The 13,120-nt window shown below is 42.2% G+C and overlaps 1 protein-coding gene across 1 annotated transcript in view; it reads left to right on the top strand.

The window, feature by feature from the left end:
- Positions 1–2,553: 2,553 nt before the first annotated feature.
- LOC136051466 (ankyrin repeat domain-containing protein 26-like) overlaps positions 2,554–13,120 on the top strand; it is a 43,947-nt gene continuing 33,380 nt past the window's right edge. Inside the window, 9 exon segments of the mRNA XM_065740906.1 lie at positions 2,554–2,756; positions 4,459–4,573; positions 4,814–4,987; positions 5,103–5,209; positions 5,626–5,763; positions 6,520–6,674; positions 9,367–9,417; positions 11,789–11,822; positions 11,903–11,975. Coding sequence (XP_065596978.1) covers positions 2,554–2,756; positions 4,459–4,573; positions 4,814–4,987; positions 5,103–5,209; positions 5,626–5,763; positions 6,520–6,674; positions 9,367–9,417; positions 11,789–11,822; positions 11,903–11,975 — 1,050 coding nt within the window.

The following is a 13,120-nucleotide window of genomic DNA, read 5'->3' as shown; positions in this document are numbered from 1 at the left end:
GTAATGGCAACTAAATCACAGTTTGCCAGCCATAGTATGGCTTACAGCTCTTCCTGTTTGTTGTCCATGCTGCATGTGTTGGTGTAGATGCACTTCAGCTGAGCCACTGTCCTCGGCATTATTCCCCCACACTCATCTCTAGCGAACCTTATTTCACCTCCTTCCACTTTCATACCTAGCATAAAGCCCTCTCAGTGAGCCCTGTCAGCTCCTGGGCTACGATCTGTTTCTCCCTTTGAGAGAGGAGCTGAGTAAACCTCCTCATGGTAAAATAAAGAAAGAAAGAAATTTCAGCTGCAACATTAAGGCTGATGCTGTGTATTCATTAGATGTGTTTTCCTGAACCTCTCAGTATCCCTCACTGCCACTGAAGGGATAGAAAAGAACACCACCTGTACTTCCACTCCACCCACCAATTGCCCTAATTCCCTAAAGTCCCTTTTGACAGCCCTAAGTATTCTCTCAGCAACTTCAGCCTGCCAGCCTGACCTATCAGAAGGAATAATAGGTGATGGCTGGAAACGATGCTACTAAGTATTTTCCAGCCATTCCAGAAAAAGATAGTTTCCTGGCCCTTAGTAGTACAGTTTGTAGCCTAAATTGATAGTTGCACCATGATACTTGGTGAAGGTTTCCTACAGCAAGGACTGACTACTTTATATTATGTCTAAAAAGTGTAATTTTTACGGGAAATGTTAAACAATTAGCTTGCTGCCACTAGATGGCAAAAAGCACGCAGAGAGAGCAGCAACACTGCTCTCAGCACTAAGGAGAGTTCATTCCTTCCTGGGACAGGAAGGAAATAAGGCAGTGTAAAGGTCCTGTCCAAACATGCACTGCTTGTTTGAAAGCTCTGCCTGATTACGCCTATCTCTCTGCACGGAGTTGGGCTTCTTTTGACAGAGGGCCTTATTATAATCTTGATAGAAGCACAGAAAATGTTAAGTAAAAAACAACTTGTAAAGCCAGCTACCACAAATTTTTAACAAACCTTGCAGCTGCACTTCCCCACAGAGAACATGGCAAAACTTTGATGACAGGGCTCAACAAATTTAGGCAAACTTGCTGTAAAAGACTGAAGTGTCTCACTTTGTCCATTCTTTTTAGGTGGTCTTCCTGCAATAGTAGGAGAGCAAGAGGAAGAGTCTGAATCTCCTCAGTATTCTAAGGCACTTTCTGTGAAGGATGCACATGGTTCCCCATTGGCTTGCTTACATCTTGGCTTGCTTACTTTTGGGCTTCTTTCCCTGTGGGCTGGCTGCCCTCTTCTGCTGCCTGTGCCTTATGCTTCTGAACAAGGCAACCTTGAAATACTTATGCTCTAGGCCAGCTGTTCAAGGTATGTCATACTGCTAGTAGGCCTTGGTGCTCTCCACAAGCTGGAGGAGCAAAGCAGTGTGTTAGAAGCAGCCTTCTTGTGGGGACATACAAACACATTGCTGTCCCTCCAAGTTTCTGCTCTGAAGCTGACATGAACCTAACGGTGGATGAGCCATGGATACTTCTGAATTGACCTTATCCCTGATTTTAGGAGGAGCTCAAGCTCCTGCCTTGGATACCTGTAAGAGACTGTGAATCGACCCTCCTGCTAAGCTTGGTCTACATGAAAGACTGCAAGCGTATTGGGGATTAATTCATGTAAACAGGCACCAAATTACACAACACAACTCAAGTACATCAAAGCTATGGACTCTGAGGTTTCTCTGCATCTGCCCTAAGTTTCCATCTAATTCCCAGAGGGTGGTGCTCAGTCCTCTGCTGCAGAAAACCAGTGTGGGGAATTGATCCTCTCTATGGGGCTTTTCTATAGCTCAGGATGCTTCAGCGTGCACTGAGCTGTGATGGTCGGGCTGGCAAGGACTAATACCAAAAGCAGCACTGCAACTCCAGCTCTCCACTCAGGCAGAGCTGAAGCTGCTACAGTCTCTACCTGAAAGATGCATGCAACCACCCAGCTCTCTTCATAGCCCTGGAGCTAGCAATGCAGAAACATACACTGTGCCTGGGAAGCTTTCCCAGCTTCTAAGCACATCATAGGTTTTGCAAACTGGAATTGTGTGGCTGCAGTTTCAGCAAAAAGTTTTTTGTTTTTGTTTTTCCTTTTTCTAAATTAGTATATTTTAGCTCTTCTAAAGAGACTTGTTTGCCAGCTCTCCCTTTTTTCAGGAGCTGAGATGCAAGCAGGAGTTCCAAAACAGAGGAAAAACTCGTGCTCTGAGGCCCCTATTAAGTAACACCCACAGGGAGACCAAGAATGAGCCCTGCCGATGCTTCAGCAGCACCAAGCAGCAAAACCAGGACAGAAACGCCCACTCAGCTCCTGACGCGACTGAGTCTGCGCATGCGCATACTCTCCTGCTGTCTGCGGGCGCGCGCTCACTGGCACCGCGTAGCTCCGCCTCCCGCCGCGCATGCGTAGTGCTCGCGGCGTTGCCAGGCGTATCAATGGTCGCCCGGACGCCCAACCGCTCATTTGGCTGCGGGTTGCTGTTCGTGCAGCAGGGTTTCGCGCTGTGCTCTGGGCTCCTCGTCCCGGTAGTCTCCTGAGACGACATGAAGAAGATATTCACCTTCGGAAAGAAGAAGCGGGAGCCGCCGCCGTCCTGCAGCGCCGCTTCTCCGTGCCCCGCCGGTGCGTACGAGCTCCGGCCGAAGGAGCTGAGCAAGCTGCACCGAGCGGCCGCTGCAGGAGTGCTGGTCCAGGTGCGGCAGGCGCTGAAGAAGTACAGGATCGATGGACGCGACAAGGAGCAGCGGTGAGGGTGGCGGGACGGGATGGGACGGGCGCGGCTGTAGCAAGGAGCTTTTGGGTGATCTGCCTTGGAGGAACTGATCTTGTGGAGGAGGCTCATCAGCCTACCCGTGATGGGATCTGTTAGGGCGGGAGGGAACGGCCTCAGATTGTGCCAGGGGAGGTTCAGGTTGGATGCTGAAGTCAACTTTTTGTTCAGAAGAGCGGTTGTGCACTGGCACGTGCTGACCAGGCGGGCGGTGAAGTCACCGTCCCTAAGAAATGTGTAGGAGTGATACTAAGGGACACGGTTTAATGCGCAGCGTTGGTGATAGGTGGACAGGTGGACTGGATATCTTGGAGGCCTTTTCCAACCTTTAATGATTGTGTGAAAAAGAAAAACACTCCCTATAAATTCTTGACGAGTTGCAGGATTTTACGTGACCTTGGAGGGAGAAAGATGCTGACTGCTTTCTAGCTCATCTGCTGCTCTGCTGGAGCAGGTGTCCCATGCAGGAGGAACTGTGCCTTCTGTTTGTGCTGCCTTGCCCTGTGTTTTTAGGGGGGAAAATGCATCTGTTCAGCCTTCATAAAAGAAGCTTCAGGGGGGATCTGAGCCATGTCTATAAGTATCTAAGGAATGGGAGGCAAAGGGATGAGGCTGTACTCTTCTCTGCAGTGTGTGGTGATAGGAATAGGGGTAATGGCCACAAACTGAAGCATAGGAAGTTCTGCGCAAATGTGTGTGGGATATTCTTCGCAGTGCAGTGCCGGAGCACTGGCACAGGCTGCACAGAGAGGCGGTGGAGTCTCCTTCTCTGGAGATGTTCAAAACCCACCTGGACACCCGCGTGTGCAACCTAGGCTAGGGAGCTGCTTTGGCAGGGGGTTGGACTCAAAGAGGTCTCTTCCAGCCCCTACAGTTCTGTGATTCGGTGAAACTCCTGCAGGTACTGTTCGGATGACTGCAGCTTTGGATACAAGCACACTGAGTAGTTGTCGTCAGACCCTTAGCAGTTTGAAAAAGCCCCTTTCTTTCTGTCTTTAACCTGAAGAAAAGAAGTTTAATTTTCTCATGCGTATTGGAAACACAGCTTTCCCTCTCAGAAGGGGACTTCCTCTGTGATATCCCATTTATATCATAGCTGTAAGCACCAGGAAGGTCAGGTATTATTTGTTTTAGTCAGGATACCAGTGTTCTGCCATCTGCTCTGCCAGACGTTGTCAGATGTAGAACACTTTTGCACCAAACTGGTTGCAGTAATAACCAAGCTAGTGCATGAATATTTTTCCTATAAAACCCATCTCCTGCATCTATGATATGAGTCTGGTGTGTGAATGATCCTGGGAGAACCTAGAATTTTACATGCCACCACAGCTCTCAGATTCCCAAGCTTTAGTCTCCCTTACTGTACCACAAGCACCTTTCTGTCAAAGGCAGCAGCCAGTGCCTTGACACAGGAATCTTTGTGAAAGTTCAGTTTTCCAGTGGAGGAAATGTTGTCTCATTCAGCAGATGCTATGGAAGGTTGTTCCTAGCCCTCCTCAGGCTTTGGGTGTACAACTTCTGTTACTCGTAATGGAACGAGCTTGGGATTTTTAATTTTATTGTGTTTAACATTTTGGGAGGTGATTGGGATGGAGAAATTAAATTTGCCCTATTTGTGTACCACAGACTGAAATGATTTATTTAGCTACCAGTTTCAATTTACGCATTTAATTTTCAGGACAGCACTGCATCTTGCTTGCGCAAATGGACATGCGGATGTCGTTACGTTTCTAGTAGAAAACAACTGTAAGCTCAATCTTCCTGACACAGATAACAGATCACCGCTGATGAAGGTAGGTAGAACATGTTATGCTCTTTATGCAAGTAGGAATTATTGATTGTGTCTTAAAAGATGGATGTCTTACCAGATTCTTTATGTAAGTCTGTTTAGAAACATGCAAGCTGTAATTGGCGTGGGCTAGCTCATCTTGGAAAATGATTTTATATTCCAGGATTGAGAAGTTGTAGTAGTCGTGACACGGTGAAATATGACTGCTGGAAATTTTGCCTTTTTTTTTGTGTGTTGTTTCCAGGCAGTACAGTGCCAGCAAGAAAAATGTGCGACAGTCCTGCTGGAGCACGGTGCTGATCCAAACCTGGCCGATGCTAGCGGCAACACTGCCCTTCACATGGCTGCTGTAGCTCCTAACACATCTCTAGCAAGGATGTTAATTGAGCACAGTGCCCATATTGATGCTAAGAATAAGGTACATTTTGAGATTCGGTAGGGAAGATCTTTCAAAAAGTTGCATCAGTATTTTTATTGAAGCTTCTTCGTTTGTTTCTTTTGATTTTTAACTTGAGTTATTTCTGTCCTCTCAGGAGGGATGTACTCCCCTTATTCTCGCTGTCTCTGAACATCATGAAGAGATGGTAGAGCTCCTCCTTAAAAAAGGAGCTGATGTTCACGCTCGAGATAAAGGTGAAAGGTGAGGAGGTGATCTAAACTCTGTGGGTCACCTAAATTGTCTTCAAGTTGGACTGATGAGAAGTATGGGATTGAGTGTTGAAGCAGAAAGGCACACAGAGAAGAAGTTCCCTGAGTGACTGGTGAAAGCAGGTCTGAAAGCTGGTGTCATGCATTACTGCATGTTTTCTGCATTGAGAACTGCAAGAAAAGTTGCAGTAGCCACTGTGGCAGGAAAGTGCTGTCGTGCCAGCAGCATTGCATTTATGCCCTAGAGGGTTTTTCAGATTGTCACATAGCTTGTACTCAAGCGTTGTCAATGTAGAAGCTCTTCTGTTCATAAAGTGATTTTATTTTTCTTTGAAAGTGAGCAAATGGGGATTAAAATAATTACAATGTCTGAGTAAAGTTATATATTTTGTCTTTTTGATGCTTCAGAACCCCTCTTATGACTGCTGCGGCTGGTGGGGAGCTTAAGTTGATAAAACTTCTTCTTTGCTATGGTGCTGATCTTTCCCATAAAGACACTAATGGATGGACAGCTGAGGATTATGCTATTATTCACGGACATTCTAGGTAAGCTTTAAATTTATTGCTAAGTTTTCAGTTATCGGTGTTGGATTTGGACCTATGTAATAACAGGACCAAGGTTTAATTGTGTGTTGAGACCCCTCTTGAAGATGTATACAGGGACATCTTCTGACATGTACTGTTCATGTGTCTGGTGTTGATTTGAAAGTTGAAGAGGGCTTCTGCTCAAAATTCTCTAGAAGATTTCATGTGTTTGTTGCTAAGCTCATATCTGCCTAGTATTCACTCTTTATTAAAGTGACTGTAGCCCGCAGTTATTGAGATGGAACTTGAAAAACTGAAATGTTTTGAGAAGAGTTTACAAACAGAACCATTGCTATTACCGTCTTCACTTCCCCTGCCCAGTAACCATCTACCTTCTGTTTCAGAAAAGATCTAGCTGTTATTTCTTTTGCTAAATTACTGAGCAGTTTTACTTACTCTTATGCGTGAGCGTTTAACACATGGCATTCGTTCCTAAGAGTGTGGTTGTATTTGTAAAAACTGGACTGCAAAAATGTGCCAAGCAGAAGTAAATAACTTCATAGATATGGGTGTGCATGTATAGAATGGTCATGTCTGGAATACTTTAGCATGTTACAGTCAGGCAATAAGTAGACTGTGTTACCCTGACTGAATATATCAATCATTTTGGCTATGGATGTGTCTAGAGTGGATAGTAGGAGGCTCTTACTATTCCATTAAGTGTTGTGTGCAGGTATGGGATTATTTTTCTCAAATGCATTTCCTCTCTTTCTATAGTCTTAGTAAACAACTGGTAGAGGGGGAGAACACAGGGGAAGCTTCTGCACGTGATAGCCAAGACATCGCAGTACCTATGACTCCTGACAAGTCTAGTGCTACTGGCTTTACCTTGGGTGCACCTGCTATGGACCGAGGTAGGATTTTTAACTGTGGTAGAGCTAATGAGAAAATCATGATGGTTTCTTCCTTAGGTTGGTTTGTATCTTTTTAGTTTACTGCGCTTAGTATTGATTTTGGTGGAAGCATCAGTTCGACTGTTGCAAGAAGTTTTATGAATGTGCTTGCTTGCGGCTACTTTGAAATGCATCTCAACAGATTGTGAGGACAGTTGTGATTTGTGTTCATTACATCTATCCACTCATACAGTTGTCACCTTCAGCCCATCAAGTTGCTCCATTATTTGAGTTTTCCTTTTGGCAAGGAGGAGAAGGGAAGACGGGGAACAAACTAGGTTAGAGTGACCTTGTTTATTCAGGTGTGCAGTTTTACTTAGAGATGCTCTTTCAGATCCTTGCTCAGAAGATCAGATTGCAACAGCTGTAGTTTTGTCCTGAATTGTTTTATCTTTTGTAGCAGTGAAGCAGCAGATGACTTGCAAGAAGATGCATGTTTTGTTGAGTTCCACAGGATTTCTGTCACTTTGTTTTAATTGTGATAGTCTCACCCGTACTAAGCTCCTTGTAGAAAGTCACATAACTTCTCACCTTCAATTACAGTTGTTTTTGTGCTGTGGAGACATTAACAAAAATTGTCTTGGACAGGTAACTTCATCAGCAACAATGGTACAGTGTTTGTGTATACTGCATCTTTTTGGACATGGTTTGGTTTATGATAAAAGTGATGCTTTTCTTCAGCTCCAATCGGTTTTATTTAAGGAAGACCACAGGACTTTGTGATCCAGAAAAACTATAGCCTTGCCTCGTTGCTTTGTAATTAAAGGAAGGGAACTCCTATAAAACCCAGGCAGCGTTTATATGCTCATATTGCCCCAAAGGAATCTTAGAAAACCACTGTTTTAGTATAAAGGAAATGTTTACCTTGCCATTTACATTTCAGGCCCCCCTAACATAGGAGATTTTATTTATTCCTTATTTTTAAGGGTTTTGTGTCAGAATTATGTCAAACACAATTCATTATCTATTACACTTGCTCATCATTTATTATTATTATTGTAAGGCGTTGGGAAGTATAAACAAAGAATACACGGCATATTTTTTCTTCCCAGACTCTTCACAGATATAATAGATTTTAGACCCAAGTGATGTTGTCTTTGACTTAGGAGCAGTTGCTTTGAAATAGACATTGGTTGGAAAAGTTTCTCGTAGGTTGGTTTTGCAGATTTGTTTGCTTGCTTTTCAGTGGGGCTTGATACAGTTGGTTTAATCATCAGAATCCTGTTTTCACCCCAAACCCACTCAGTTGCTACCTTCTGTGCATGTAGATAGTTTCTCTTTTTCTCCACAGTAAGGGCTGACAGGCCTGGATCACTTTACAAATATGAAGGATTCTTATTCTGAGAAGAAGGTAGACTAAATATTAGGATGGAATTGTTTACTGTGAGGGTGGTGAGCCACTGGTACAGGTTGCCCAGTGAGGCTGTGGATGCCTTGAACCTTGAATGCCCCAAAGGCATTCAAGGCCAGGCTGGATGGAGCAGCCTGGTCTAGAGGGAGGTGCCTGTGCCTAAAGCAGGGGGGTTGGAACTCAGTTTAAATCTTAACAGTCTTTTCCAACAGACTCTTAGAGGTGACCCAGCAGGTGAACTGGAGGGCACAGAGGGAAACTTCAGTAGCATAGTAGGAACAATATTGGAATTAATTTTGCAGTCTCTGGCTTGCATCCACACTTTGCATCATGCGATTCCTTTTAATATGCCACAGTTACAGTCCTCAAAGTGTTCGTTAGAGGAGAAGCTGGGATTCCAAGGCAGAGACCAGAGAAATGCCCACTTTGGAATTATTTTCTTTTCTTTTGCTTTTCTCTGTTATTTTTCTGCCATTTAAAACGTTGACCTTATTCTTTCTGCTACATTTGTACTTTCTAGTTAGAGGACTGTGAAGAATGTTGAACAGGAGCATCTTTGAGAAGTTTGCTCATGATTATTTGAATATCAGAACATGAACCTTTTTATTAATCACAGGCAAATTGATTTCCAGAACTAACGTATTGAATGACTGACCTCTTGGATTTTAAGTAGGAGTTTATTTTTAAGAAAAATAATAATGGTGCAGTTCTTATTTTGAGTTACGTCTTCAGTGACTGTTTTTAGCCACTGTAGCACGTACTAGTGTGCCGTTCCTTCACTGTTTCCCCAAGTTGTTAGAGAATTAGTCTCGGCATTGTAAAGCTCTTAGAAAAGTACATCAGCACTCCTGTGTGATTTATATCTCCTGAGGTCAGATAAAACTTTTCCTATATTCCCCCGTTGAGGAAACAGAGGAAAACAGAAAGGATGAGAAACCGTCTTGAGATCTTTTCAACCCAAGCCCATTCTGTGATCCTTTTTATCTGTTTCATAAATGTATGTTTCTGATAATAGCTGTTTTTCCACATTATTGCATGTATTGTGATAAAATCAATATAAACAGGACGACCTTCTGCTCCAGAGAAAAGTGACAGCTTTGTTGTGAAAGAATTTGATGAAGGGATACGGTTCCATTACTTCTCTTTTGAAACACGGATGTATATATGCACACAAATGCACATCATAGTCACAGTGCTTTCTCCCAGTGCTGTAGCTTTGTCTGTGTGCTTTTTGTGTTTTCCAGTCTTCTAAGATTTTAAATTTATTCTGATGTCATTGTTTCGTCTGTGCTTTCCATGCCTTTCCCTTAGTGGATATAGGAATGCAACCATCTCCTAAGCAGACATCAAGAAAAGGAGAATCAAGGAAAGGTATTATGCACAGCAGTATTTTAAATATGAAACATGTCTTGTGATGCACAAACACATCATAGGTTTATTATCTTGCAGATCCATATCTTGGTGGTTTAAGATCTATAAGTTAGAGTGAATTTGGGGCAGATTTATTTGTTTGCATGTTTTGCATGAGTTCATTATTACTGAATTCAGCGTTTGCTTTTGTCGCTTGTGATAGCGTTTTGTTTTTTGGGTTGTATGTTTGTTTGCTTGGTAGTCTGTTTTTCTGTTACTCAGAAATGGGGAGGGGATTCAAATAAAGTGGAAACAGGCAATCCCTAGGGACTAGATCTCATTTCTGTGTCAATGCATCATGGCTGTGACTTTGGTCTAGCTGAAAGCTATCTCGTGAAATTCTTGTCCTGCCTTGAAAAGGATAGTGCGACCTGGTTTTGATCATTGGTTCTATGTATTATATGTTGAAAGCAAAAGTTCAGATAAGTTAATGAGCTGTTTTGATTAATTCTAGCGATACTTAATGAAGTTGTAACTGAAGTCACCTGTCCAGTGTTTAACTGTTCTACACAGCAGCAATTTTCTGTTGTGTGTGTAAAGTTAGCAGATAGAGTCTTAGTACTGAGTTAGTTAGTTATATGTACTGCAGTATTCTGTTAGCGTTTAAGAATGTTCTGTGTTTGTCTGTAGAGGAAAACATCAAAAATCAGACTGTAAGCATTTAATCCATTTAACGTTAGAACATTAACATTGGAAGTTTCAGCCTCTTGGTGAATCTCTCTACATGAGATTTCACTGAATGTGTATACTGTATTGCATCTTCAGATGTTCAGATCAGGGAATATTCTCAGCTAATCTCTGTGTTTAGGAAATACAGAATTTGTACTCTCATTTGCCCTTCATTTTGTTAATGATCGTTAACAATTAGTTCAAGAACTTTGGGAATGCTGACTTCTATGTGGAGGTCAGATACGTTTGTTTTTCCTTGTTTGCTGGGACTCAAAGTCCTTCTATTTTGTCTTGGTTGTTAAGAGGACAAAAGTTGTTTTCCTACCGTGCAGTTTTCATCAGTACATCAATGACCCGAAGGATATATCTACTTAAAGGCACTTTCATAAAGTTTGCAAATGATCTGACATTAGGGAGATGGTTGGATATGCTTCAGCACAGAGCTGGCATTCAGAGGGACTTTGGCCAATTGGTGAAGTGGATTTGGCAGACACTGTAAGAAATCCATCAAAGGCAAATACCAAGACCCTCATGGTGAGGAACAATCCCTTCCTACAAAACATGGTGGGACTGTGTGACAGGGTGGCAGAAAGGACAGAGACCTGGCAGAGGGCGAGCTGAGCATGAGCCAGCAGGGTGCTGTGGCAGCTAAGAGCTGCAGCCTGGGCTGTTTTAAGAGCAGGAAATCCAGGAGACGAGAAACGTGATTGTCTGCCCCTATTTGGCACTCACTAGACTGTGCCTTGATCCTTGGTTGTAGTTCTGAGTTCCTGCTACAGGAGAGGTTGATGGTTCAGCAGTGAGCTAATTCTCTAGGGAGCCATCATTTTTGTGAAGGAGTATTTGCCCCGTGAGAGGGGGCTGAGAAAATGGGCTTACTCAGCCTGAAGAAGAGGGAGCTTTGAAAGGTCCTAACAGTGGCTTCTAATGCGGATCAAAAGACACAGCCAGGTGCTTCCCTGTGATACCTGGCAGGAGGTGGAAGTGCAAGAGCCACGTGGAAATGGAAGCAAGAAAGTTTCTAACTGGAAGTGAAAAGTGTTGCCATGATAAGGATGGCAAAAGAGAGAGGTTGGACCGTTTCTCTTCTTGGAGGTGCTCAAGACTACACTGAATAAAGCCCTAACCAACTTTTCCTGACCTGAAAGCTGAGCTGGCTTTAAGTAGTTGGCTGATAGACTTCTGGAGATCCCTTCTGACGCGACTTACCGTATGATCTTAGGTGTGAATTACTACCTCCACTGGACTGATGAAAACTTGCAGTGTAGTATAGCATGCCCGGGTAATGCTCCTTTTGTCTCTTGTATATCCTTTGATGATTCACTGTGGAGAACTGCTGGTGATTCTTCTATCTAAGGACAGCCTTTAGCTCTCAAGTATGCTTTTTGATTTTCTTTACGTTTTTCAGAATAATCCATAGCTTGGAAGAGCAGCAAATAAAATGCAAATATCTCTCATTTTTTATCTGTTTTTATCATTTTATTTTTACATTATAGTTTGAAAAAGCACTGTTTTGTAGATGCTTTCCTTCGTGGTGTTTTTATTGAATTGGCCACTCCAGCTTCCATACTATTATGAACCGTTTTTCCATGTTCAGTGTTGGTACTGATTAATTTTTACTATGCAAAATCTAATTTCCACTTTTCCATTTATATTTGAACAGCAATAGATGACATTTCCGAAGGAGGTTCAATAAGGTGAGACTTCTAAAAATACCAAACACTTACTTGAGAAATGATTTGAGAGAACCAGTATTTATTTTGCTTTGTTTTCTAAGAAGTTCTGAAAAAGAGGACGATAGTGACAGTTGGCATACTTCTGACGAAGAAGAACTGGATTTTACCCCCAAGGTACAGTGCCTTTGTAGGAAAATGGCTATGTCAAGTAAGTTATTTTAAGGCAGTTCTCTATTAGATTGCAGTAAACTGCTTTTCCAGACAATTCAATTTTTTCTCCTTAAAAGGAGTCTCTGGTCTGTCAACCTTTCTTCAGCTCTGAGTTTTTCCAAAAAGAGATGTACCTTTGGCAGAACATGCAGTAGATTTATGGTCTGGGGCAAAAACGCAGTAGATACCAAGATAAAAAAACAGATTTTTGTAGCTGTTCATTGAGTCAGATTTGCAGACTTTAGGGGTTGGTAAGTTAATAACCTATTTTGTTCTCTTTCAAACTTTGCTATGGTTTCCCCTAGTTTACATGGTAGAATGCTAACTGATAATCAAAAAGAATATTTATTTATCAAAATCTAGTCAAACTGTTCATCACCTGGTTCTCTTTTCTTTCTCACTAGGTTCCTTGAGTGCTTAATGCTTGAGCTGCTCAAATAAGGATTTTTTTCTTTTTTCCTTTCTCTGTGGGATGACATTCCGTGCTTGTACATAATCTCACGCTGCATTATTTTCTTTGGTTTTGGATACTTTGATTTTACTCTTTTTATAAGCTACATCTGCTCACTCCTACTGTTCTTATTAATGTTCTTAAGGATTGATGTTTTTTTCAGTGATGTCTGGAGTGTGTAGTCAGTTGCACTGGGATTCCGCAGTGATTAGGATTTGGTAGTTCAACACACTCTGCAATGCTGGAGATGGAAGCATGTGTACTTTAAACATCATTCCATTTGCTTACGTTGATTTAAATTGAAGTGATGCATATTTCAAGCGTTGTTTTGAAATTTACAGATCTGTCACTGAGTGGAGTTATATTTAACCTATTTATGCTTCAAGCTTAAGGAACACTTAAGTTACGTGAGTTGTGTTCACATACAAGTAAGCAACCAGACTGCAATCCGAAGTGTAGATGTATTTTACTTATGTGTAAAAAAAAAAAAAAAAAAAAAAAAACATTTTTCTTGGGATTGTTATGCACCTAAAGATCGTTTTGAAGTACAATAGTCACTGACTTGTATACATGAAGAATGTTTGTGTAATTAAAATTGAAGGATCTAGAAAGCATATAATTACTTTCAAAAGGAGTCAGCCTTTTATTTACTTTTCGA

This window comes from Cyrtonyx montezumae, unplaced genomic scaffold (assembly GCF_038088225.1).
Source record: "Cyrtonyx montezumae isolate F1298 unplaced genomic scaffold, pur_monq_1.0 scaffold_3, whole genome shotgun sequence".
Classification (NCBI taxonomy): domain Eukaryota; kingdom Metazoa; phylum Chordata; class Aves; order Galliformes; family Odontophoridae; genus Cyrtonyx; species Cyrtonyx montezumae.
The sequence above is the reverse complement of the archived record's forward strand: the minus strand, read 5'-3'. Positions and strand labels throughout refer to the sequence as shown.